This window comes from Zootoca vivipara, chromosome 5 (assembly GCF_963506605.1).
Source record: "Zootoca vivipara chromosome 5, rZooViv1.1, whole genome shotgun sequence".
In the NCBI taxonomy this organism is placed as follows: domain Eukaryota; kingdom Metazoa; phylum Chordata; class Lepidosauria; order Squamata; family Lacertidae; genus Zootoca; species Zootoca vivipara.
Window position 1 is genome coordinate 19,947,205 of NC_083280.1, and position 24,908 is coordinate 19,972,112.

Consider the following 24,908-nt stretch of genomic DNA (forward strand, 5'->3'; position numbering starts at 1 on the left):
TGCTGCTGCTGCAACCGCCACTTCCTCTCCGGATGCGTCCTCGCCCGCCCCCCACCCTCCGGCCGCGTTGCCTCGCAGCTCATCCTCATCCGCGTTTCCCCCCAGCGGCTCGCCTCCGTGCACAATGACCAGCGGCCAGGAGTGCGGGCAGCAGGTGCAGGCCAGGTGAGGCCGGGGCCCAGCGCGCGGGAAGCGGGCGGCGGCGAAGAGGCGAGGGTACCTCTGCGAGGCTCGAATGGCACCAGCACCGAGCGGCACCTCGCTCGCTCGTTTCGGCGCCAAAGGTCGCTCACCCCGCGAGCGAGAAGAGCGGCTTGGAGCGCGCGCGCGCGCTTCCTCGCGTCTCCGGCGCCTGGACGTGGCGGCGGAGGGAGCACGCGGCGCTCAGCGCGATAACAACAACAACAATGAAGGACGCCATTGCGTAAGCCGAGGAGGATAATTAAGTCCTGGCACGGTTGGGGAAGGAGGATGGCGGGAACGTTTCCACACGGTCGCCAAGGATGGTGGAAATGAGGGGTGGGGGACATGAATCGAATCCATCCCTTCGCTCGAGGAGCGGTGTTCTGTGGTTCTTTGTGCCTTTCCCTCTTCTTGACGGAGGCAGGGGAAGCCCCCCCCCCATGCTCGGCTCCCCTCTCCCCACAGCCGCTGGGCGCGTCTCTTTCTCCTAAGGGAAGGCGCTGGAGGGGCGCGCGCGCGCCTTTGAAGCGGCTTTGGGAGAGACAGGGTGGAAGATGGAGACGAAGGCTGCGCGCAATGATCGACCCCGGGGGCCGGTGATTTCGCATTGGAGCCAGAGGCAGGGCTGGGCATGGGGAGAGGGCCGCGTTTGCTGACTGGTAGTCAAACCGAGGGTACGGTAGTAAAACCGAAACGGAATACAGAAGAGCTCGCCAGGGGGAATGGCGAGTGACATGATAACCAGAGCCTGGATAGCTCAGTTGGTTAGAGCCTGGTGCTGAGAACAGCAAGGTTGCGTGTTCGATCCCCTGGCACTGATTAGAGGATCCTCGGGGGTCCTTCCAACTCTATGATTCTGTGGTACTGCTAATCTATGATTCTAAGCATGTTGAGGTGTAAGTTAAGTGTCAAGGGACCCGCACAGGGACAAAGAAATCTCGACATCACATATCCATGTGCTGCTCCTGTAGGAAAAGTGAAATGACGTTTGCGATCCTTTAGGAAAAGGGATCAGAAGCAAAGCTGCATAGGTGCTTTATAACAAGTTACAGGTAGATAGGCGTGTTGGTCTGACGTAGTCAAAAAAAAAAATCCTTCCAGCATCTTAGAGACCAACTAAGCTTTCGTGTGCATGCACACTTCTTTAGATGTGCATGCACACGAAAGCTCATACCAATGACAAACTTAGTTGGTCTCTAAGGTGCTGCTGGAAGGAGCTTCATAACAAATCCAGGATGTGACCCCACCTGCCGGAATGGTAGGCGCCATTCTCCACTGCACCTCAAAATGGATATTGTAGAGCTGGATAATAGGTAGAAAAAGTTACCCAAGATGATCTCTCTGCAGAAAGGTTGCAAAGTTTGGGGGCGCCCTAGGGGGTAAAAAAGGCAAGAAAGGTAGGAGCAGGATAGAGGTGCATAAAATTATGCATTGTGTAGGGAAATTGGATGGGGAGAAGTTTCTCTCTTTCATGAAGAAGCCAATTAGCGGGAGATTCAGGATGAACAAATGGAAGTAGTCATGTGCACAGTATTTACAAAGCTGGGTGTTGGGGGGGTAGTACCTCTGACGGGGGACATGTCGTGCTCCTTCTGGGGTAGCTTGTCCACCTGCACAGGAACTACTTTAAGAACTTGAAATGTGCTACTTAAATACTAAGTATTCTTAACTATAATCTCCAATTATAGGTGCATCAGCAGTAAAGGTAAAGGAAATACCTAATACTGTAGGAGAATATTGGAATACTATAGTGCCTTCCTTTAGAGAAATCCTTTTTACAGCTTCAGACTTAGCACGTAAGGTGCAAGTAAATAAATAGGTCCTTACCAGCAGTCAGGATGCTTTTCAGCTGAAGGCAACATCTCTTTCCCTGCTCCCCCACCCCAAAAAATAACCACACACTGTTTCTTAGGATAGACCTATGTTCTAGGTCTGTAAATTTTTTGATCCACACATTATGCAACTTTTAATTCAAGCAGCTGAGATGTATTGCATGAGAAGAGTGATACTTTCAATATTACTAATAAGCGGAACAGAAGAAATATAAGTACTAGCAAATGGTGGGTATGAGACAGGAAATACTGCTTAAATACTGTATAGCACTATTATATCCTTTGTTCTGCTGCTATATTCAGAGAAAGGGTGAGTAAGGCTGGATTTAGACACGTCAAAGAAGCAATTCAGTTAAATGAATTGTAAACTTCATACAGGAAAATACTGCTGGAAAAAAATGGGACTTCACGGTGCCATCTGGTCTCACAGTGTTATAACACACATAAAGCGTTATAAAGGGTCCAGTCGTGACTCTGGGGTTGTGGCGCTCATCTCGCGTTATTGGCCGAGGGAGCCGGCGTACAGCTTCAAGGTCATGTGGCCAGCATGACAAAGCCGCTTCTGGCGAACCAGAGCAGTGCACGGAAATGCCGTTTACCTTCCCACTGTAGCGGTACCTATTTATCTACTTGCACTTTGACGTGCTTTCAAATTGCTAGGTTGGCAGGAGCTGGGACCGAGCAACGGGAGCTCACCCTGTCGCGGGGATTCGAACCGCCGACCTTCTGATCGGCAAGCCCTAGGCTCTGTGGTTTAACCCACAGTGCCACCCGCGTCCATTACGAATGTAGCTGAGTCCTAAGACAGAAGTGTGTAAAATTGTGCATGGCATGGTGTGTTAAGGTGTTAAATGGTACATCAATTGTTGAAATAAATATATAATAAAACAAGCCCTCTTCTCATCCCTGATCACCTGATGTGCCACTATTTCAAATCTTGCATTCTTTGCTGGTGCACTTGAACACAAAGAAACAATGGTTTGCAATTAAACAAAGATCACGAACGATGGTTTGAGCCAAGCTTAAAAGCAAATGTAATTTGGTCAAGCATTTGGTTTGGGACTGGATTTGCTGGGAATCTTGAATTATGGTGCATGGGGGGAAAGGGAAGAGCCTGAGGATTGGTTATGCAAGGATCGCTAAATAAATGGCTCGAGGTTACATCTGAATGTACCTAGTTGTAGGCAAGGTTCACACCCTGTTTTGTCTCATAGAGTGATCACATTTGCTACCTTGTCAGAGACAGAAAATTCTAGAGACAAGTAAAAACAGTGAGAAAAAGAAGGCCGCATCCATCTGACACAAGGATGCTCAGCCAAGCACCCATTCAGAGAGAAGTACTTCTAGAGAAAAGTCTGAGGAGATTATACAAAAACATATACAGGTGAAACTCGGAGAATTAGAATATTGTCGAAAAGTGCATTTATTTCAGTAATGCAACTTATTGTTTTTTCTTTTAATTTTTACAAATGCTTTCTTTTGGAAATTCCACAGTAATAAAACAAATAGTTGCAATAATATAAAAATAAACATTGCTATTACATTTCATTAATTACATTCCATTTATAATTGACCCGCCTAATGATAATTAATTACAATTACAACAAATAAAGGCTTGACATATCTTGCTTTGCATGTCATGCATCTACTGTATCTCATATATTGGTTTCACCTTTTAAGTTGCATTACTGAAATAAATCACTTTTCGAAGATATTCTAATTTTCCGAGTTTCACCTGTACCTCATTGCCCCTGACAAAGATTCTTATCAAAAACACATTGAGCTTTTCATGGCCTCATTAATTGGTTTTACAGGGTGTTGATTTCTGTATATATAGTATATATATTTAAAACTTTTTCCAATTTTTGAATGCTAAGAAAGTGTTTTAATTGTGCAGAAAGAAGTTGTTCCTTAGCAATTAAAAAAAGCACGAATAGGTTTGTGCTCTGAAACTCCCCCCCCCCCGCCCCCAGTACTTTGGGGCCTGTTCTTTTTTGTGGGTGTTTTAGGCCTCTAGTTTTCCCTCTCCAGCTGGAAAGATTAAAAGCTTACTGCTTCTTTTACATTTATGATCCTCATAAAATCAATAGATACTGCCGTGAGTCAGAGTTAGGTCATTATCAAGCATGTCATTCTGTGTATCTCTTTATAATACACAGAGGGCTGACAACTCAGGTTTCAAACCACATACCTCAGTGTTATCTCACTTTGGAAGCAATCCTATGCACAAGAAGCTGGTGAAAAGCAAGCAGACATAAAGTGATCACAGACCTAAACCTGGTTCAGCGGTAGTGCTGCTGCTTTGCCTAAACCTGGCAGAGGCAAGAAAATAGTGTTCTCCACCAGGTTGCCAGATCATGTGACTGGGCTGAATGGGCCTAGGAACATTTATGGTCCTACCTCCACCATGCTGCTGGAATGCCTCTCTTTTGGGACTTATACCAAACTCAGCTCAGCCAGCTTCATATCACTAGCTGAGCCACAGAACCGCAGCTGAGCTGGGAAACAGCCAGTTGAGCTGGAGATCTGCTCACCCTGGCAGATATTGCCATAGAACTTCCCATCTTATCTGCCAGTTTTTGACCCTACCCTTGTAGCCGCTTCTGTTTATTTGATACAGAGGTTTTGTGCAAGAGCAGTCTTGATGAACACTTCCATATTGACAGAAAAGTTTATTCATTATCATTTTTGTTTATTAAATTACTTACATAGTTGTAGATTGTGCTGGCTTCCCATACGTAGGATAGATCCCTTAAGATTGTATTCAACTGAGCCTTACTCAGAGTATACTCATTAGAACTAATGCACCTAATGTAATCGGGTTCATTCATTTCAGTGGGTCTTCTCTGACAAAAACATAGTTGAACACCACCCTAAACAGTTGGTTCTGAAAGCTGTGGGACAATAGAAAAATGAACAACAATCAACAGCATCCTTTTTTTGTTTGTTTTTATTATTTCTGGATTAATTTGTAGACAGATCTGTGATCTGCGAAACACTGTTGTCCAGGAGGATAAATAATTTGAATAAATATTTTGCAGTAAAATGGTGTTAATTTATAATGAATTAAAATATTGGGGGGTGGGGGGCGGAGAGAGAAATGAAATTCAAACACAATGCAACCATAATTCTGGTGCACGCATACCTTTCATTTGTTATCTCATGCAAGCAGTCACATAAACAGTTAACTGGCATAGAAGGAAAACAAAGTGTGCAAGGCACTCCTAAGTTTGTTTCATTATTTGCAGATGGCAAAGCTTAGTCACAAGTATCAAAAGGTTCATGGAATTGACTGTCAGACTTTCAGGTCAATGTGACCAGCTATCAGTTTTTCTGATGCTTATTGTTTCCCTAGCAGTGTTAGGAAACTGAGATGTGTAGGAGCTAAATGGCACCTTAATGCTAGTTTGTGCGCACAGCAACAGAACGTCTAGGTGCGCTTTTTAAATAACAAGAATGCAAAGCTGATAATGAAAAGCCAACAAGACGCCTATGGGAAACCAGAAAGCAGGTCCCATTCACAAGAGCACTATACCTTCCCCCAGTTTCCAGCAACGGGCATTCAGAAACATACTTGTCTCTGACCGTGGAGGCAGAGTATAGCCATCATGACTAGTAGCCACTGAGAGTTGTACCATCCATGAATTTGTCTAATCCTCTTGAGAAGCCAGTATATCTGAATATTATTTATACTATATCCAGATGTATCTGAACAGCAATTTGGCTGAATATCGTAGAGCTGTATGTCTTAAATATTCTCTGATTGTCAGCTCTTAACTTTGTTCTTCTGAGGCTGTGACTGTGTATTTTTATATCCAACATTTTTATTTAATGGATGGTTCACAATAACAGTATGTAATGGATTGATATCGTGTAATCTGCCCCCCACACCTGAATGAGTATCAGCTGGAAACCATGCACAGAACTACAAAACTAGATATACCTTTAGTTTAAAATCGCCACCTGGATGAACATATGCATAAAATGGCAACATTTAATATTAGTGACAACGCATTTTAAGAGAATTACAAGTTAAGACAAAGGTTTCATTGTTTCATTTTTAATCAGTGTTATAATGCTTATTGATGTTTTGGAGAAAACAAACAAACAAGGACACTCAAAATGACAGGTCTTCTTCTGCCCTCCTCTTCACTATTGTTTTCTTCTCTGGTTTCCTAGGGAAGAAAATACCATTTCTCTGTGTCTGTTTTGTGGTTAGATAGCTCTCCCCCCCCCCCCAGTTGCAGTGGCTGTTTTGTTGCAAAACCCAAAATGACTTGGTGATAAAACTTCAGGCACGAGCAACAGAAACCCAAGATGCAGCGCATGTTTAAATGTGTAGAGATGTAGAAGAAAAGGCACACTGAAATAAAAACAGCAATTTAAAAAAGCCACAATTAACAGGATTAGGCAGCATATTAAGGAAGTAATTCTAAGAATGGGAACCTGGCTTAAAGTACATATGGCATATCGAGACTCGTTCAGGAGCGGGGCTACAGCTGGCTAAGCTGGTCTATGCCTGGCAGAGGGAAAGCAAGCCTTTAAAGTAGAGTTTGATCTACAGCACACTACTTGTGTTATGCTGGGCTGCCAGGTCATGTGACAGAGCTAAACAGAGTTAGCCCTTGCCTGATCTCGTCCCCGCCACTTCCCCAGAACACCCATATTTGAGGGCTTATGCTGGTGTAAGTTGATCCTTTCCCTTAAAAAAGTAAAATACAGGTTTGCTGAAGGAATAGGATGGATGCGGCCATTCGGCGAGGTGAGGGGGTAATGTTTACACTCTGGCTCAGAGTATATCTACACCAGCATTTTTGCCAGTGGCATCTGCACCATGAAAGCTGAACCAGAATATTCAAGTAGCATCCCAGTACAGTCACAATCCTGGTTTAAATGATTACAGAAATCTTATAAATTTGACGTTATTTAGAGAGAGTCGGTAGGCTGAAAGAGAGAGAGAGAGAGAGAGAGAGAGAGAGAGAGAGAGAGAGAGACTTGCTCTGTTAGAGGCAGAGTCCTGGCGCCCCAAAATGGCACCTCCTTCTCCATCAGGAAAGAAGGATGGTCGGGGAAAATCTATAGTGGAACTCAGCAGGGAGAGGGAGAAAGAAAGATCAACACTGGGATCTGCTGCCCTGGTGGACCCTGTTGCCTGAGGCGTCACTTCACCAGGCCTCAAGGGCAGGCCCGTGTCACACACTGATTCCTCAAACAGCAGGAGATGTACAAAGCCTTGTATTGATGCTGCTGAGCTTTGCCTCCCTGTTCTAGTCATGCTAGCACAGAAACAGAGCTGTGGAGGGGATAAGGGGTGGTAAATATAAGAATCTCCTGCCAACCTAGCAGTTCGAAAGCACGTCAAAATGCAAGTAGATAAATAGGAACCGCTACAGCGGGAAGGTAAACGGCGTTTCCATGTGCTGCTCTGGTTCGCCAGAAGCAGCTTTGTCATGCTGGCCACATGACCTGGAAGCTGTCTTCGGACAAACGCCGGCTCCCTCGGCCAATAATGCGAGATGAGCGCGCAACCCCAGAGTCGGTCACGACTGGACCTAATGGTCAGGGGTCCCTTTACCTTTACCTTTTAAATATAAGAATATTGCACGTTCACTCTCCTAAACAGACAACTTATTCATAGACTTCTCTCGTTAATCTGGTTGTTACAGTATAGCTTTATTTGATGGGCAACACATAAATGGTTAATGAATGAATGAATGTATTCACTATTATGTTTGTGATTCAGTTGAACAATTATTTAATGCTTCAAAAATGCTATAGGAGAGCTCATATTTTAGTTCTGCAGTAACAAAAATAAAAATAAAAATGGTTACGTGTTCTTTATTTTCCAGTGAATCTGAAGTTTCAGCTTTGGAAGATAAAGGTAACTAATTTTTGAAAGCCTACCATTCCCCCCCCCAGTAGATTTGTTTTAAAGAATCATTAATTCTATTGAAATAGATGTGGATCATGTAATAGCATGGTTGTATTAAATGTCTCTGAAACGTTTTATTTTGTTTTTCTAATGTTTTATCACTGTTGTTCTTCCTGCAGAGCTCTGTTACGTATTCTTATAAATGGATTTGAAATTAAGCAGTAATTTTTGAGACATCCTGTTCTATAGTAATCCTGTTAGTACCGTAATCCTGAAGTAATACTTCTGAAGTTAATGGTCCCATGATTGCAAACAGTGGATTTGTGGTCAACATTTTACATTGATGCTTCATTGGAACTTTAAAAAGTCACCACTGCCTTTTAAACAAGAAACATTTATATTAGTTGTGGATTGATTTTAATGGAGGAAGGACTGTAGCTGAGCTAGAGCATCTGCTTTGCATGCAGGAGTCACAGGTTTCAATGCGCAGCACGCCTGTGAATATTCCTTGTCTGAAACCATGGCTTACAGTGCAATTCTACACAGTGCATGACTGAATCCCATTTCCCTGGAATTGACTCCTAGGTAAATAGATATAGGATTGCAGCCCAATCTTATGCATGTTTCCTCAGAAGTAAGTGTCAATTTAGATAAATTTAATTCCAGTTCATGGCGATTTTTGCAGCTTCCATTTTTAATATTTTCCATCCTGTACTATTTCCAAAGTAATATGTGAATGTTTAAAGAGAATTATGCACAAAATACTGAAACTCTGCTTTTAAAAAAGCAATGACTTACTTTTAAGATGTAGTCTTTGGGCCGCCTTAAAAATGTTTTTCTTCTTTGTTAGAACAGTTAATACATGCATACATGCATGAAGCTGCTATAAATTACAGTTGCTGCAGCAGAAGTTTGAAAAGTATGGCAGCTAAAATACACCTGGGTTGTAACTGGAGCTAACAACATATGTTGTCCAATTGTAATGCCGCCTCGCTGCTCTTCTATTGTTTTCTGATTATGTGCGCTGCTCTGGAAAAAAAATATTAAATGACAGGGTGGCATGTACACTTTTGAAACAGACAAGCAAGCAAACAAACAAACAAATTAAAAATATTGATTGCCCTTTTACTTTACGTAGACAAAGATTACAAGGATTTAGCAAGGATTAAGACCCAAGCTTAATATGTACTAAACTAAAAGATGAGCTAATCAAATATCAGGTTACTACTGTGCATTGCAGAATAATAGCCAAGTTGACTTCCTCCTGAAAACACTAAGGATATGCCTTGAGGCTAATTACTGTGTTGTGTAACAATTACTCAGGCCCAGGTTCTTCCCCTTTAGCTTTCATTTGAATGTTGCCTTGAGCAGCAGAATTATTCCAAGGGCAGGGTTGGGAGTAGCCAATAGCAACTTTTTGCTAAAAAAGCAAAAAGGAACGATGCCTTGACCAGCTAATTCTTATAAATGGAAGGTACTTGCTTAAAGATCTGCGACTGTAATTATTTTGGGGATGGGGGCAAAGCCCACCCATTTGTGATTCAGCTGTTGTACTGAAAAGAAACTTTAAAAACTTTAATCTCTTCTTCCCAGCCATTAAGAGTCAACAATCCATTGCAGGTATAGACTCTCCAGTGTTACAAAGACTGTTCAATGGCTTTTCAATGCTCTCCAATGGCATAAGTAGCTCTGGCTATTATTATGGTTATTATCCATTTCTAGAGTGCCTACAGCAATTAAGCGCTATACACAGAATAAAATGAAGACACTTGCAGGCTTACAATGCACACATGAAAAAAATATTTTTGTAATAGGCAGTTAAACATACCAAAGGAAGATGCTAAGAGGCTAAGAGTCTCAGTGGGGTGTAGTGGTTAAGAGCGGTAGACTCGTAATCTGGGGAACCAGGTTCGCGTCTCCACTCCTCCACATGCAGCTGCTGGGTGACCTTGGGCTAGTCTCTCAGCCCCACTCACATCAGAGTGTTTGTTGTGGGGGAGGAAGGGAAAGGAGAATGTTAGTCGCTTCGAGACTCCTTCGGGTAGTGATAAAGTAGGATATCAAATCCAAACTCCTCCTCCTCCTTTTCCTCAGGAGTAGGTAGCAGCAAGAGAGAATGAGAATATCCAGGAATGAAGGTTGCAAAATTGGGCTTATGGGACCCAGCGATATGTGCTGGGACCATATGTCAGTGATAAGAATACATGCTTTGCATGCCAGTTTCAGCCTCTAGCATAGGTGTGGGGAACATTTTGCCCTCCAGATGTTGCCGAACTACAACTCATATAATCACTGGGTATTGCCGATATTTGCTGGGGCTGCTAGGAGCTGTAGTTCAGCAATGTCTGGAGAGCAAAAAGTTCCCCACTCTTGCCTTAGCACTCCAGTTAAAAAGACCAAGTGGCAGATGATGGGAAAGCTAGATGGACAAATGGGCCCAACTGTCTAAGTTCCAGAGAAGCGATGAGGTCCACAGAGAGAGCAGAAGACCACTGACTGCTGCCACCCAAGCTTCAAGATACAGGGTTACAAACATTGAGCTGGAATCATTTCCAGTCTTACACAACTGGCCCACGAGTCTGTGTTCTAAACTTCATTAATTCCCTCCTGTTTGGGAAAAGGTGGGGGAAGATACTGAATGCTGAATTCCCAACTGATATTTTATCTCCTCAAAACAGATAGTGGCAGTTCTAAAGATGAAGATTCTGCTCAGGAAGATTCTGCTCAGGAAAACAACTTGGGTAAATATGCTCATAATGATATCTCAAATACATGAGTGTTTTAATGGAAGTTAAAAAATGCTACCAATAACCTAAAAAGTTGAACAAACACAGAATAAATTCAATATTACAAAGCAACAACAACAACCAACAGTAGATTTACAGTAAGTACATAAGATTTTACTTTCTTGGGCTCCTTGATCACTGCAGATGGTGACAGCAGTCACGAAATTTAAAGACGCCTGCTTCTTGGGAAAAAAGCAATGACAAACCTAGACAGCATCTTAAAAAGCAGAGACATCACCTTGCCGACAAAGGTCCGTATAGTTAAAGCTATGGTTTTCCCAGTAGTGATGTATGGAAGTGAGAGCTGGACCATGAAGAAGGCTGATCGCCGAAGAATTGATGCTTTTGAATTATGGTGCTGGAGGAGACTCTTGAGAGTCCCATGGACTGCAAGAAGATCAAACCTATCCATTCTGAAGGAAATCAGCCCTGAGTGCTCCCTGGAAGGACAGATCGTGAAGCTGAGGCTCCAATACTTTGAAGAGAAGAATCCTTGGAAAAGACCCTGATGTTGGGAAAGATTGAGGGCACTAGGAGAAGGGGACGACAGAGGACAAGATGGTTGGACAGTGTTCTCGAAGCTACGAACATGAGTTTGACCAAACTGCGGGAGGCAGTGCAAGACAGGAGTGCCTGGCGTGCTATGGTCCGTGGGGTCACGAAGAGTCGGACACGACTAAACGACTAAACAACAACAACAACATAAATACAAAGCAAAGCAAGAGTTAACTGACACTGATACTGGGCTTCCTGCACTGCAAGGAGCCTGGTTTAAAGACAGCTCAGAGGGGAGGTGGTCCTCTTACCAAGCTAGATGACATAACAGCTGGTACCCTTGCTTGCAGCAGCAAAAGGCAGATGTTAGAGAGGCCAATGATAGTCAGTCTCTTTCCCCAGCCTCCTGGAAGTACCAACTGCAAAGTTTTACAGAAAAACCTGTGTGAACAGAAGAGCTCATTTGAATTTGTGGTTACTTTTCACATGTGCCATTCTTCTGCTAGTTAAGAAAAATGAATTATTCTTTGAGTAGAAGGGGCTTTCCTCTAATAGAAGGGCACTTTAAAACCAGGCAGAGGGCCTTCTCGGTAGTGGCACCCACCCCGTGGAATGCCCTCCCATCAGTTGTCAAGGAAATAAACAACTACCCGACATTTAGAAGACATCTGAAAGCAGCCCTGTTTAGGGAAGTTTTGTTGATGTTTTGTTTGATGTTTTATTCTGTTTTTAATGTTCTGTTGGGAGCTGCCCAGAGTGGCTGCGGAAACCCAGCCAGACGGGCGGGGTATAAATAAAAAATTATTAGTATTAGTATAGTTTCAAAATTGCCATGCCATGGCTAAATACATTTTCATTTCATCAAGGTAACGACAGTTCCCAAAGTGACTCAGAAAGCAGCTCTGAAAGCAAGTCTGGTCAGTAATTGAATCATACCTATTCTATATATTAACAGCAAATTTATTTTCTAGTGTGAATCTTTATATAGCCGAAACAGCACCATTCACATCTGAGAGGGACGTATTAAAGGTCGGAGGGAACCCCAAGGGAAGAACACTCCCCCCCCCACAATTGCCCAATGACATCCCTGCCACACAATCCCCTACGGGGGGAGGGGGAGGGGGAGAGAAATGGAATGGAAGATGCCAGACAACAGCAGCTACCTGGCTGGCTGTAACCTTGGAGGGAGCACCCCATGCTGCAACACTTTGTTGTAGATCACACTTGTTTATATTTCCTTAATGTCTCTTTAAAATGCTCCTTAAATTATTGAAATGACAGCCACCAGATATGAATTTAAGCCACCTGCTTGCCTTTCACTGGGCATTCCTGTGCTGCATTTTGTGTGTGCGTGGCTATTTATCAGTAAAGGGAAAATAATAATAATAATAATAATAATAATAATAATAATAATAATAATAAAATTTTATTTATACTCCACCCTCCCCAGTCAAAACCGGGCTCAGGGCGGCTCACACCAATAAAATTACAATAAAACATTAAAAGGGCTAAAGAAGGCAAACGCAACATTGTATCTGTTAAATATTGGTGTTTAGCTGGTAGTCACAGCAACAGCAGGCCATAAATATGCTTGGAAATTGGCAACAAATGTGGCAAAACAGGATGATCAGGAAAACAATGGGAGGAAATGGCTCCCCACTGTAACTGGCGAATGTATTTTGTTGTTAATATCCCTGCACTTATTTATATTTTAAACAAATGGACACTGCAGTTTATGTTTAATGAGGCCTTTTCATTTACAGATACAGATGAGGCAGATCTAAATGAACCAAGTGAGTGCTTTTTTAAATTTTATCCTTAGCTATAATACTTTGTAAGTCTTTGATAACAAGTATCAAATACCCCCCCCCCAAGAATAAAGCATTACTGAAGAAAGTCAAATATAATAAACATTGCAAAAGAAAGCATTGCAAATATAAGAGGCACATCTGAAACAGCATAACTAGCAAAAGAATAAAATATTCTCATAAGCATAGAACATATCTGCTGCTGTAGCTGCATATCCTGCCGATAGTGGTTCATGGCGGGGGCTGTGGATGTTCAATGAGCTGGGTCTCCACAAAAAGACACCCAAGGGCAAGCTTCCTGAACCTCGGACCTCCAGAGATTTTGAGACTACAATTCCCTTCATCCCTGACCACTGGTCTTGCTAGCTAGGGATCAAGGGAGTTGTAGGCCAAGAACACCTGGAGGGCCGAGGTTGAGGAAGCCTGACCAATAGAGTCTCTGGCCTCTTCAGCAGCCTCAGCTTTTGTAGCTGGAGTCAATCTGGGCCCTCCCCTCCCAGGCCAGGTCGAAAAAGGCCTGCAAGGCAGGAGCAGGTCTTTCAGGACTCACAGCCAGCTTAGATGAGCAGAAGCACTTTAGCCTGGTGAGGTGTAATTAATGATGCCAGGCTCCACTGTTAGGGGAAAAGACAATATATACTAATAGTAATGCTGCAAGAAGAAGTGCTATACAGTATTATCAAATATGAATAGTGAAGCTGGGAGAAGTGTAGCTTCATCCCTGTGGCACAAGCAGATTTGAAAATATTTTTGCCCAGAATGTTGAAAGATGTATGATGAATAAAAAGTGTAATATGATAAAATATGAATTTTAAAACCAAAGGAGCCTTCAAATAGCCACGCCTTTGAAAATGTCATCTTTAGATATCTGCAGAGAAGTCTTGCTTCAGTTTATGATTCATTCCAAATAAAGATGTACAGAAACAAATCAAAGATGCAGATTTTTTTTGTTTTGTTTATAGATCAGGAACTGAAAATGAAAGAAGAACCACCATTGCATTGTGTTGAATCAGGTATAATACTTTTCTTTAAAAATAACATGTTTCTGACAGGAGGAAGGCTTCTGGTTTTTCCTCGAATATGATTTTAAGCATTTTTTCAATTCACTGTAGACAGGGTTCCAAATTTTTAAAATTTTGTTACACCCCCACCACATATGTAACATCGTTCCCTCCTCATTGTTATGCCTCCAGCATTTGTTTGATTTCGATTTATACATTTTTGCCAGTTTACTAGGGGTCATATACATTTTTAAATAATTCTCCTTAATTGTGTAACGTGCCGTGAACTTGATATTCTTTTGCCAGAACCTTTCCCAGTGTTCCATCTGTATTGGGTAACCAAAATCCATTCCCCATTTTACCATTGCCTCTTTTATCTCCTCATCTTTTAACTTCCTATCCAATAATACTTTGTAAGTCTTTGATAACAATTTCCTATTATTTTGTAGTAATTCTTTTTCTATTTCTGAGATTTTTGTTTTGGAACCTGATTTTAATGTCTGATTTAAGCACCTCATTCAGTTAATGGTACTGAAACCAATCTGTGCATAACTGTCTAATTTCCTCAAACTTTTTAAAATTTAAGTTGACCCCCTTCTTCCTCTTGGGAATTATGAATATCAACATCCCCGAGGAAAAGAAAGAAAGCATTTTATACACCACAACAGCGGCGAGAATGCTAATAGCAAAGAACTGGAAAGGGGATAGAGTTCCAACACAGGGAGAGTGGCAATTTACAAATTTTGTGAATATTTAGAGTTAGCAAGAATGACGGAGGTAATTAGAGGCCAACCCACACAAAAAGCCAAAAAAGATTGGCTATGTGTAAGAGATTACATGAAAACATTCTTCTCAAGCTATATCCTAGTTATGTTTTGACTAAATCTTATAAAGAGTATAATGGAAAGAGAAAGAATTGGGAGAATTAAATGAAATAGAGTAATGAACAAAGTAAGAAAAAGATCTGTAAAAGGATAACTGCAGTGAAGTCACAGGTGGAAAAAGATTTGTATGGGAATATGTATAATGTATTAAGTTAAGAATTTATGCTGTAGAGAAATCAAGAATATATGTATATGTACAATTTATACTCAATAAAAATCATAACAGAAAACACACACACACATGTATCTGACAATTTAAACTATTTTCAGTTTAAGAAACTTCTCTCTCTTTCAATTTAGAGGTTAATATCCATCGACACTGTGAACGCTGCAAGATCCCACAAGTAGGTGGTTTTTTTAAAATCCAGATATGGACTAGTGTTAAAAGTTGTTTCAAATCTAATACTAATGTCCTACTAATTTGCTCTTCCCATTTTTATTCTTTTTTTAATATAAAGAACCAGCATGAACAAGTAGCTCCCAGAAAGCTTTCTAGAGGACGCTTCTGGTAAGTTTTGGTCAATATAATTGAAAATTACATTCTAAAAAATGTCTTTGTATTTTTATTTTTTTGCATGATTACACAGTACACAGACATATATTTGGCAAATCCGAATGCACACTTGTCTACTATTGTGCAGTAAAGGAAGTGAAAGAGCAGAATGGGACTTACAAGGTGGAAATAAATGTTGCATTCTTTTCCGGTCGTTCTGTCTCTGCAAGCACAACAGCTTTCCAAACGAAGCAATCCTCCTTTCTCCCCAGGCCTGTGTGCTGTTCTGGGGGTACCCCTGACCCCGCCCCAGAGCAAATTTTGGAGGGCACATGAGAGGAAGCCCTGTTGTGCAAGGCCAAGTCCTTGCATGGAGCTTCTGTTGAGAGGGCTTCTTGGGTGCAGCAGTGGAGCGTATGCCCGCGCTGCCTGGAGCGGCACCCTGCCACAGTTCAGGGTAGGAGAGGGGCAGGAAAGCTGCCGCCCACTGTCCCCCTGCTCTCTGCTACCAGGTCAGGCCTGAATCGGCAGCGGAGGTGGATCTGCTGTGGCTGGTAGCCAAAGTATTAGAGCCTCAGCTTCAGGATCTGTCCTTCCAGTGAGCACTCAGGGCTGATTTCCTTAAGAATGGATAGGTTTGATCTTCTTGCAGTCCATGGGACTCTCAAGAGTCTCCTCCAGCACCATAATTCAAAAGCATCAATTCTTCGGCGATCAGCCTTCTTTATGGTCCAGCTCTCACTTCTATACATCACTACTGGGAAAACCATAGCTTTAACTATACGGACCTTTGCCGGCAAGGTGATGTCTCTGTTTTTTAAGATGCTGTCTAGGTTTGTCATTCCTTTTCTCCCAAGAAGCAGGCGTCTTTTAATTTCGGGACTGCTGTCACCATCTGCAGTGATAATGGAGCCCAAGAAAGTAAAATCTCTCACTGCCTCCATTTCTTCACCTTACAAATAAATAAATATTGGTTGACACTAAGGTCATATTCATCCTTTTTTTAAAAAGAAAAAGTTCACCTCTCAAGCCAGCGTTTTGTTTGGATCAGGAAAGTCTGCAAAGGAGTCAGCATCCTGTTTGTAGGGGGAACAGCTGTGATAAAATCGGAGTTATATAAATGTATTTTTCACATGTATTTGGAAAGTCAAGAAAATGCAGAGGAAGCACATGCATATGTTATCCCTATTTGTCGCAAATTATGCTGCATCATGTACTGAAAACTACACTTTATGTGTCACCTACGCAGGTTGAACTTGGACGGCGAAGGAATTTATCAGTGTACAATCACGGGGTTGATCTTCGAAGTAACCAAAGCCTCAGTCATTGAGTATTCCCTTTTGTCTTGGACCAAGTATGCTGCTTACCTTAAAGATCCCTGGATTGTTGTGGGCCCCATATTTGATGTCAAGTGCAAATCACCCTCTGTTCTCACTTCCATTCAGTTTCCACACGCCCTCTGCCTGAATGGTAAGACTTGCTCAGTGAATTTAAACATATTCGTCTATCTGCTAGGGCACTTACTCTGCTTTTAGGAAGCGTTAAAAAGCGTTTGATGTTTCTCTGCAGACCATTCCTCTGATATGACCTTCAACGTGTTCCATTTCAAAAGCAATGGTCCAGAATTTGAGCGTTCTGCTGATCACTCAACCACACATGTCAAATGGCGCGTGAGCTCCCTGTCCCCTGTTGGCCCAGTTATTGAGAAATACGATCCAGTGTGTTACCACGGGGTTGTTATTTTATACAAAGTTGTCAACGACCACCCTTCCTTGAAATTCCATGTGTATGTAGCCGGCAACAACAGCTCATTTATAAAGGTAAGATAAACTTTTGGGCGATGTCTAAATCAGTTTCTTTGCTACTAGCATGGTATTTTCCTGTATTCCAGTGTCCACTGGAGCTGTCAGCTCATGAAATAAAAAATTCTAGCAAGTGAGAAGAACCTGGTGGCCGTTCAGGAGGTGAAGGCTTGTAGGACAAGGTGGAACCTGCAGATCCCTGAGGGCAGAGCCTATAGGAACACTGGGTTCAATTGGACACTGGATGAGGAAAGAAGGCTGTCTTTCAGCCCCTCCTGTCTGGCAGCTAGAGCCCCAGATCTCAAAAACCTGTTTTTTCCCAGTGAGCTGGAAACTCTAGTGTGTGCAGCCAGGAGACCCATCAGGGTTCTAGTTGCTACAGCAGGACATTCAATTGAGTACTGCAGAAATTGCTTGGTGAATCATCCTGGTAATTGTCGTAAGAATCACGATTGTTGCATTTAATTTGTTACAAAGTGAGGGAGGGAACCGCAATTTCTCAGTAGATGAAAGAAGTTTAATATACGTATAGACAAAATCTCCAAGAAGTCTAGGTAAGTCTTTGATTTCTTGAGTTGGGCAATCGTGATTTTTTAAAAGAGATCTGTTTTAATTTTAGGATGTCTCAAAAACCATACAGCGCTCTTCCAATAGATTCATTAAAATTGAGAAACCCCCTTGTCATAAATTACTCCAAGTTGGGAAGAAATACAAATTAATTAGTGACCCAGAAGCTGACATAAACCCTGAGGTATGTTCCTTATTCTTCTATAATCGAATTGCCAAGATACATGTCCTTGTCTAAAAGATGGTGATATTGTCATTTGTGCAGTGTTCCTGACACTTTGTGACATCACATACATGCATTATATAAAAGCTTAGCTAGGAGAACAAACTTATTGCTTTGACAAATGGGTTTTCAATATTCTGATATTCACTTTCTAGGAAATGGAGTTTGTTGATGACTCTACCCTAGCGCAGAAACATTTCTTTGAGGTATATTTAGAACATCCAACAGAACTTGTGTTATCTTTGATGGATGTAGAGTCAGAAGAAACTGTGTGGAAAGCAAAGCTGCGAGAATGTGAGTTTTCCTTATACACAAGTCAGTACAGTGGTGCCTCGACTTACGAATTTAATCCGTTCTGAAAAATTCGTAAGTTGAAAAACGCCATTGGAAACACGATTTCCCATAGGAATGCATTGGAAACGGAAACATTCGTAAGTCGAAGCAACCCTATCTAAAAATTTGTAAGTCAAAAAATCCCTATCTAAAACTGTCGCGGTTTCCTTTCGGATGTTGAGACATTCGTAAGCGTGTGGCCATTAGCCCCATTCGTAAGTCGAAAAATTCGGTTGTTGAGTTGTTCGTAAGTCGAGGTACCACTGTACATAGTATGTGCACTTAACAGTGTTTGATTTATTTGGGACTTAACTGATGTTTAAATCTGTTTCAATTTTTGTATATTGCACGTTGTTGTTATTCTTATTTGCATTTTTCAGATGTGGTAGAAAGCGGGGTATAATTTTTAAAAGCATCCAACGTGGCTTCCACGTGAGTGCAGGAAACTCCTGCAGCCAATCAGAAGCTGCACCTTAGCTGTCAAATGGTTTCAGGAGTCGAACGGACTCCCGGAACGGATTAAGTTTGAGAACCAAGGTACCAGTGTATATACAGTCATACCTCATGTTCATCATCATCATCATCACTTTTAATTTGTATACCGCCTTTCTATCATACAATACTCAAAGCGGTTTACAAGCTGAAGAAACAGAATCTCATAAAATACAAAATACAAAACAACCTTATAACAATCTAATGCAATACACAAATATGATAATAAAACATAGCTTTAAAATAAGCAATCAAATAATGTAACGTTCAACAATCATTAAAATAGTATAGAATAATATCAGCATATGAAAATTAAACAGAAACCCACTCTTGACATTTACAATAAATAATTTCAAAACAATAATCAATAAAACAACAGCAAGCCACAGTGCATAAAACAATACAATACAAATTGAAAAATAGAGACTGGAGGGTGAGGCAAGGTAGGTGGAAGGAGGCCTTGCCTGATGGAGTCTCTCCCCTCACAGTTCTTCCTCCAGGCACAGCTTCCTTATGAGGAGTCCCAGGGCCGGAGGGGGCGAGGCAAGGCAGGTTTGCTTCATGTTAGTTTTTTCAGGTTGTGTTCCGCGGCGACCCGGAAGTACCGGAAAGAGTTTCTTCCGTGTTTCACCGCTCGCGCATGCGCAGTAGTGCTAAATCACACTTCGTGCATGCACACAAGCACCAAATCGTGCCACGCACCTGCGCAGATACGGCGCTTCAGGTTGCGGGCTTTTCACGTTGCGAACGGGCCTCCGGAATGGACCCCGTTCGCAACCAGAGGTACCACTGTAAATTTAAATGAATCTATACAATCATTGGCCATATTGACACTCATGCTCCAGCATTCTGTTTACTCCTTCAGTAGTTGAAAGATGTAGCATGAGTGGAGCCAAAAGCACTTTCACTGTCATTTGGTTCTCATGCAATGGCAGTTATTACCACACCATTTAATTCCCCAAACAGAATCCATTTTCAGTCAAAAGCAAGCTTCCAGTTTCCTATTTTTCTGAAATCGCTACTATCCAAAGCAGGCATCCCCAACCTTCGGCCCTCCAGATGTTTTGGACTACAGTTCCCATCATTCCTGACCACTGGTCCTGTTAGCTAGGGATCATGGGAGTTGTAGGCCAAAACAACTGGAGGGCCGCAGGTTGGGGGTTCCTGATCCAAAGCTATCAAAACAGTTCACCATGAATACTATGGACTAGCACATGACCTATGGACGATGCATTTTCAAATTACTGAATTTACACATATGATGATGCTTCTCTTCAAATCCAAATCTCCAGGTGATAGGTCCCACCAGCTTCATATGTTAATTAGCATGCTGTTCAGGATGGACAGCTCCTATGGTTCCCCTCCCATAATTACTTGCATGCTATGCTAAACATACCAAGCTGCACAAGGCAGTCTCTAGGGCAGGCATGTCAAACCTCCAGATGTTTTGGCCTACAACTCCCATGATCCCTAGCTAGCAGGACCAGTGGTTGGGGAAGATGGGAATTGTAGTCCAAAACATCCGGAGGGCCGCAGGTTTGACATGCCTGCTCTAGGGGTAGGAACACTGACCACCTGTTTTTTTTCTGATGCCATGTGACCAAATGGTTTTGAATGTCCTCCAAAAGCCCTACACGACCTTCTGTTTGGGTTTGCAGAGTGTGCTACTTTTAAGGTCTGGCATTCATTTTTTTTAAAATAATGGGATTTAAAAATAAATGAATAACTTGTCATTTACTTATAATACAATCAGTGAGATGCAGCTTCTTTTGTGGCTAAAAGCCACACAGCAAAGATAATTGTAAAAAAAAGTCCTTTGATTTATTTTATTTGTGCTTTACTGAGAAGCGGGGGAACAGATGAATACTTATTCTTTGTGAGAATTGTGGCATATTCGTTTGCACTGCCAATTACACGATACAGCAGGCCTTAATTTTCTTTTGAAAACATTTCTATTTAACAGGTGACTGGATCCTACATAACCAGAATAACAATAAGCAGAAAAGATCCACTAACGGTAAGTTATTATAAACCAGTATGCATGAAACAATCAGCTGGGAACTTTTCCTGTACAATGTACAGCTCCCAATTGACTTATGACTTGTGCAGAAGTTTCCAGTGGGACTGTCAAAGCATATTTGCAATGTTAAATATATTTGCTTAGTTCTTCAGGATTCCACTACATGACTAGGCAGTACTCTTATTGTTAGTGCACAAGTTGCTGATTTCCCTTTCCTCCCTCTGTGGCTTAGATTCAAGCCCACATATCCTTATTTAGAAAGCACAACAATTTACATATTTTGAAACTATGTCCTTTGACATGTATTCCTTAGGCACGAGACGACGAAAATCCAGCACCAGTCTTTCAGAAGATGAGCTTTGTAACAAACGGCTAAAAGCCATCAACGCTTCAGGTAAAGGATTTTGTGAATTTAAAGAAGATTAGCATCTAGCCACGTTCTAAGCCTTTCATACTGCAAGGTATTAATGTTACATTTTACTTAACCTGGATGCAATTACAATTTCAGCTGGAAAACCCACGCATGTGTATTTGCACACTAGGTCCAGTCGCGGACGACTCTGGGGTTGTGGTGCTCATCTCGCTTTATTGGCCGAGGGAGCCAGCATACAGCTTCCAGGTCATGTGGCCAGCATGACAAAGCTGCTTCTGGCGAAACCAGAGCAGCGCACGGAAATGCTGTTTACCTTCCCGCCGGAGCGCTACCTATTTATCTACTTGCACTTTGATGTGCTTTCGAACTGCTAGGTTGGCAGGAGACCATGTCTTTAGGAATCCACTAGAGGGAGTTCTTCGATCATTTCAAAACATTTTAACAAACCATATTTTTAAAAAATTACGTTGATCAGTATACCAAGGTTTGAACTAGATAAAGAACCAGTTGGGACAGGAACAAAATCAACCCTTTAACTCCAGTAGAAAACTGCTCATGATGCCAAAGGTAGTAAGAAACTGTTGCCATAATAATAGGGCTCTCCGATAGGATGTACCTATTTTTGTGGATTTGTGGTATCAGAAAACCTTGGAAAAGAGCCTATAGGAAAATGGAATGCTAGAAAAGTGGGTAATGAGAGAGACGGCTTATTTTGAACACAATGCAACCACATTTGGAATACTGTTACATCACGTCAAAAAGAAGTGTGCATCACGTATCTGAAGAAGTGTGCATGCACACGAAAGCTCATACCAAAATAAAAACTTAGTTGGTCTTTAAGGTGCTACTGAAGGAATTTTTTTTATTTCACGTCAAAAAGGAAATTGTAGACCTGGAGAAGGTTTAGAAAAGGCCAAAAAAAAATTATCAAGGGAATGGAGGTTACAACATTTGGGACAGTTTAGAGAAAAGGCAGGTGAGATAAAGTGTACGAAATTACACACAGTGTAGAGAAAGTGGGTACAGAAATATTTTTCTCCCTGTCTTGTAGTAATAGAACTTGGGGACATCCAAGGATGCTGAATGTTGGAAGAGTCAGGCCATACAAAAGATTTCTTCACACAAGTACTTCTTTACATGGTTAAACTAAGGAATGTGCTCCCACAAGCAGCGGTGATGGCCACCAATGTCACTTTAAAAGAGGATTAAACAAATTTATGGAGGATAAGGCTATAAATGACTACCAGCCATGATGACTATGTTGTACCGCAGCTGGAGCTGTATCTAAACCACTGAGCCTCCTGGGCTTACCGATCAGAAGGTCGGCAATTCAAATCCCTGGGATGGGGTGAGCTCCCATTGCTCTGTCCCTGCTCCTGCCAGCCTAGCAGTTTGAAAGCACACCAGTGCAAGTAGATAGGTACCGCTGTGGCGGGAAGGTAAACAGCATTTCCGTGTGCTCTGGTTTCTGTCACGGTGTTCCGTTGCGCCAGAAGCGGTTTAGTCGTGCTGGCCACATGACCTGGAAAGCTGTCTATTGACAAGCGCCGGCTCCCTTGGCTCGAAAGCAAGATGAACGCCGCACCTCATAGTTGCCTTTGACTGGACTTAACTGTCTCGGGGTCCTTTATCTTTTACCTTTACCTGTTGTAACTCTATGGTGGGAGGCAGTATGTTTCTGAATACCAGTAGCTGGAAATGCAGGAGAGTGCTGTTGCAGTTAGGTCCTGCTTGTAAGAAGGCTGACCTAGATGTGTTCTTGCCTTATCCTGCAGGCTTTTCTCACATTATTGTGTAACATGGGTCTAAATAACCAGAGAAATTGGAAAGGGGGAAATAAGGCAAACTCATTATTCTAAACACATTGTGACACTGAAAATTACCAAAAAGTTATACAAATCTAAGTGATGATTGTAAGCCACCTTGAACATGATTTGAACAGTGGAAAGGTGGCATACAAATAAAATGATTTATGTATATGTTGCAGGCCTGGCATGTTAATTCTCTCTGTGTTTTCTGATCTGATAATTGTTTGTGTGTGTGTGTGTGTGTTCCAAAGAAAAGTCAATGATTAGCTGTCCCTGCCTTAGATGGGAAGTTATTTTTGAATGCTCCCCTTTCTTCTTCAAGAATAGGAATAGATGGTTAATTTTAAAATATCCATTTTTTTCATTCCTTCCTCCCTCAGGCCAAGTAAAAGCAATTATGACATAACATATTTGTATTCTTCTGTTTTTAGATGGAATGAAAGCTTCAGCAGTACTAACTGATCAGCAGCTGATGATTCTTGCAAAGAAGATGGGTAAAAACTGGAAAGTAATTGGCATTGAACACCTTAACTTGTCCATCGAAGACATCGAGCAGATTGAGGCAAAGGAAGAAGACGTTAATATGTATAAATGCATGATGTTGCGGAAATGGAGGGATTCGAAACAGAACAATGGAACTGCCCGCAGTTTATATGATTGTCTTAATGGCAAGGCACCCTATGATGTGCTAGAAATTCTGACAGGTGAATATCAACACTCTTGATACTTTGCGTATGATGTTTCAGATATTTAGGGTGAAGCAGAATATTTTTAGGACAGCAGAAGTGGTTTCTAAGGCTGGATCTAGGCACATCAGAAAAGCGTTTCAGAAAAACGCGTTGTAAACCTCAAAGTGGGAAATCACACTGGCAAAGGATGGGACTACATAGCGCCACCTGGTGTCACAATGTAATAACACATATAAAACGCTTTTTCTTATATTTTAATGGCCTGGGGCAAGCTGTGGGAGCGGTAGATCCAGGGCCTGCAAATTTCCAGCATGTAAAGAGAACAGATGTTTATGGCAGTCACTTGGGGAGTGTCTCTTACATGACCACCATACCTCCCTTCAACTTCCAGAGCAGTTTTGCAATTGATTTTAAAGTGTTTGTGAATGTATTTATTTATGATATGATGAAGGATGGGCACACATGCATACAGATGCCTATGCCACATGCGGACCTGAACTTTGTTACTGTTGTAAGAGGCAATAACTGTTATGCCACACTTAAGTTCTAAGCAATTCCTTAATTCTCATTTATTTTTGTTTTACAGGTTTTTTAAGAGCAGGTGCAAAGTCATGAGGAAACAGCTTGAAAAAGAAGAAACATCAGGAATGTTCTTCCATGTACATTTTCCAAAAAAAAAGATGAAAAGGAACTTCGCCACGCATTGCAAACTGTTTAAAACTCTGGAGGGTTTCCATGAAGTGACAAAGATAGGCCAGTTGTGGAAACTTTGGAGCAGAAGAAAGAAAGAAGAAAAGCATGTGGAACTGTGAACTCAGGCAAATGCTTAGCTACTTGTTGCTTTTTTATGACTTCCCAGCCTGCCCTGCTGTCGGAGATTCGGCCTTCATGCATGTTTTACCTGTGCAAGGAGAATTAATGCCTTCCAAAACCTTCTCGGGTCTCCTTGCGTTGCACTGCCTGAATTAACTGGGATCTTCGCTCTCTTGTCTTCCACATTCATAGGAGAACGTATAGAATCATAGAATCGTAGAGTTGGAAGAGACCACAAGGGCCATCCAGTCCAACCCCCTGCCGAGCAGGAAACACCATCAAAGCATTCTTGACATATGGCTGTCAAGCCTCTGCTTAAAGACCTCCAAAGAAGGAGACTCCACCACACTCCTTGGTAGCAAATTCCACTGCCGAACAGCTCTTACTGTCAGGAAGTTCTTCCTAATGTTTAGGTGGAATCTTCTTTCTTGTAG

At 41.9% G+C, this 24,908-nt stretch overlaps 1 protein-coding gene across 3 annotated transcripts; it reads left to right on the forward strand.

The window, feature by feature from the left end:
* On the forward strand, positions 1 to 24,908 carry LOC118093934 (uncharacterized). Of its 3 annotated transcripts, none has more exons than XM_060274426.1 (16): positions 1 to 165; positions 7,865 to 7,896; positions 10,566 to 10,628; positions 12,035 to 12,085; positions 12,932 to 12,961; positions 13,939 to 13,989; positions 15,162 to 15,205; positions 15,320 to 15,369; positions 16,604 to 16,824; positions 16,924 to 17,174; positions 17,776 to 17,907; positions 18,102 to 18,240; positions 20,735 to 20,788; positions 21,105 to 21,185; positions 23,404 to 23,676; positions 24,248 to 24,908. In XM_060274426.1, exons 1-16 carry the CDS (start codon positions 125 to 127, stop codon positions 24,274 to 24,276), a joined length of 1,542 nt encoding a protein of 513 aa, XP_060130409.1. In that variant the 5' UTR covers positions 1 to 124; the 3' UTR covers positions 24,277 to 24,908. The 3 variants fall into 3 exon arrangements, with proteins under 3 accessions (XP_060130409.1, XP_060130407.1, XP_060130406.1); XM_060274423.1 differs by lacking the exon at positions 1 to 165 and adding an exon at positions 188 to 424; XM_060274424.1 differs by lacking the exon at positions 17,776 to 17,907 and having other exon boundaries at positions 2 to 165.